Genomic DNA, 1,641 nt, shown 5'->3' on the forward strand with positions numbered 1-1,641 from the left:
CTCATTTGCTCAATGATACATTGTTTAAGGATATTCAGCACACGTCACTGAAGTTTACTGTCACCCCAACTGACTTACCGGTACGGTAAATGATATAGGATTTTCATGTGAGTTGGATATACGAATACAATATTAACTTGTTTTTTGTTTTGTGCAGGGTTACAATATAACTTTAACCTATCTGTTACATGAGCTACGTAAAGTTGAACCGAACTGCGTAAAAAAGGTGTTGTGTGGCATCAATTATGTCTTGGCTTTATCCAAGTTGAAGAAGAAATTAGGTACGTATTAAATTTTATTTATTTATATTGAATTTCAACTCTTATTTTATAGTTGTTTTGATGCAGTTTCGAGAAGAGTGTGGTTGCAGTGTTTACTCTCTCATTTCCGGCCAACGGTGAGAATGAAGATGTTCAAGGGTTGGAAGCAGTATTTGACGTGGTGATGTTGTTATAAAGGGCTGTGTAATGGTTGCTGACGTAAGATAACAATGAATTTGCGGGTTTGAGTTTTATATGCAAACTAAGTCTAAGTCTCTCTTCGTACTTGCAAGGCACAGTGGAAGTGTGATATCTGGAAGTGATGTAATTCTCCTGAATTCTCTCTATCAGTCTCAGCATCCACTGGGAAACATGTTTAATATTTGAAGGGGTGATGTTGTTATAGAGGGCTGTGTAATGGTTGCAGACGTAAGATACCAATTAATTTGCGGGTTTCAGTTTTATATGCAAAACCAAGTCTATGTCTCTCTTCATATCTAAATTTTATTTTTATTTCAAAATTAGAAACCATTGAAGACGGTAAATATAATTTGAAGATTACAAATCAGGGTGGAGTTCGTGGTGGAAGTCGTGGTTCTGGTATGGGTGCTTCTGGTGAGGGTGGATTTGGTGAGGATGAGGGTGAGGCTACCGGTGAGGACGAGGCTGCCGTCGAGGGCGAGGTTGAGGCTGCCGGTAAGGGTACTGGTGCTGATATTGCTGCTGTTGGTGAGGATGTGGGTGAAGGTGCTGGTGATGGAAGGGTGCCAAGGGGTGGTCAGTGGGCAAGGGTTGAAAGGGTGCAGAGGAATCGAATTTATGTGCATCGCCTTTCTTCTCCGTATTTCTGTAGAGGAAGAACTATAAGAAGACCACGGGGACACTCTCAAGTTCCCCTCGAAGTTGCCGATCCTCATCCTCCTCCACCTGAAGAGGATGATGAAGAATATGAGTTTGGTGAGGCTACCGGTGAGGCTGAGGCGCCTATTGTGGTTGAGCCTGCCTGTGAGGGTGCTGGTGCTGATATTGCTGCTGGTGAAGATGTGGGTGAGGCTGAGGCGCATGAGGCGCCTGCTGTTGTGGTTGAGCCTGCCGGTGAAGGTGTTGGTGCTGATATTGCTACTGCTGGTGAGGATGTGGGTGAAGGTGCTGGAAGGGTGACAAGGAATCGAATTCCTGTGCATCGCCTTTCTTCTCCGTATTTTCGCAGAGGAAGAACTATAAGAAGACCACAGGGACACTCTCAAGTTCCCCTCGAAGTTGTTGATCCTCATCCTCCTCCACCTGAAGAGGATGATGAAGAATATGAATTTGGTGAGGCTACCGGTGAGGCTGAGGCGCCTATTGTGGTTGAGCCTGCCTGTGAGGGTGCTGGTGCTGA

At 44.7% G+C, this 1,641-nt stretch overlaps 1 protein-coding gene across 1 annotated transcript in view; it reads right to left on the bottom strand.

Annotated features, from left to right (window-relative positions):
• Positions 1–1,530: 1,530 nt before the first annotated feature.
• The window catches only part of LOC140920517 (uncharacterized), a 3,206-nt gene continuing 3,095 nt past the window's right edge, over positions 1,531–1,641 (bottom strand). The window contains exon 7 of the mRNA XM_073368801.1: positions 1,531–1,620. Coding sequence (XP_073224902.1) covers positions 1,531–1,620 — 90 coding nt within the window. The remainder of the gene's footprint in view (positions 1,621–1,641) is intronic.

Source organism: Cicer arietinum, chromosome 5 (genome assembly GCF_000331145.2).
Source record: "Cicer arietinum cultivar CDC Frontier isolate Library 1 chromosome 5, Cicar.CDCFrontier_v2.0, whole genome shotgun sequence".
Classification (NCBI taxonomy): Eukaryota; Viridiplantae; Streptophyta; class Magnoliopsida; order Fabales; family Fabaceae; genus Cicer; species Cicer arietinum.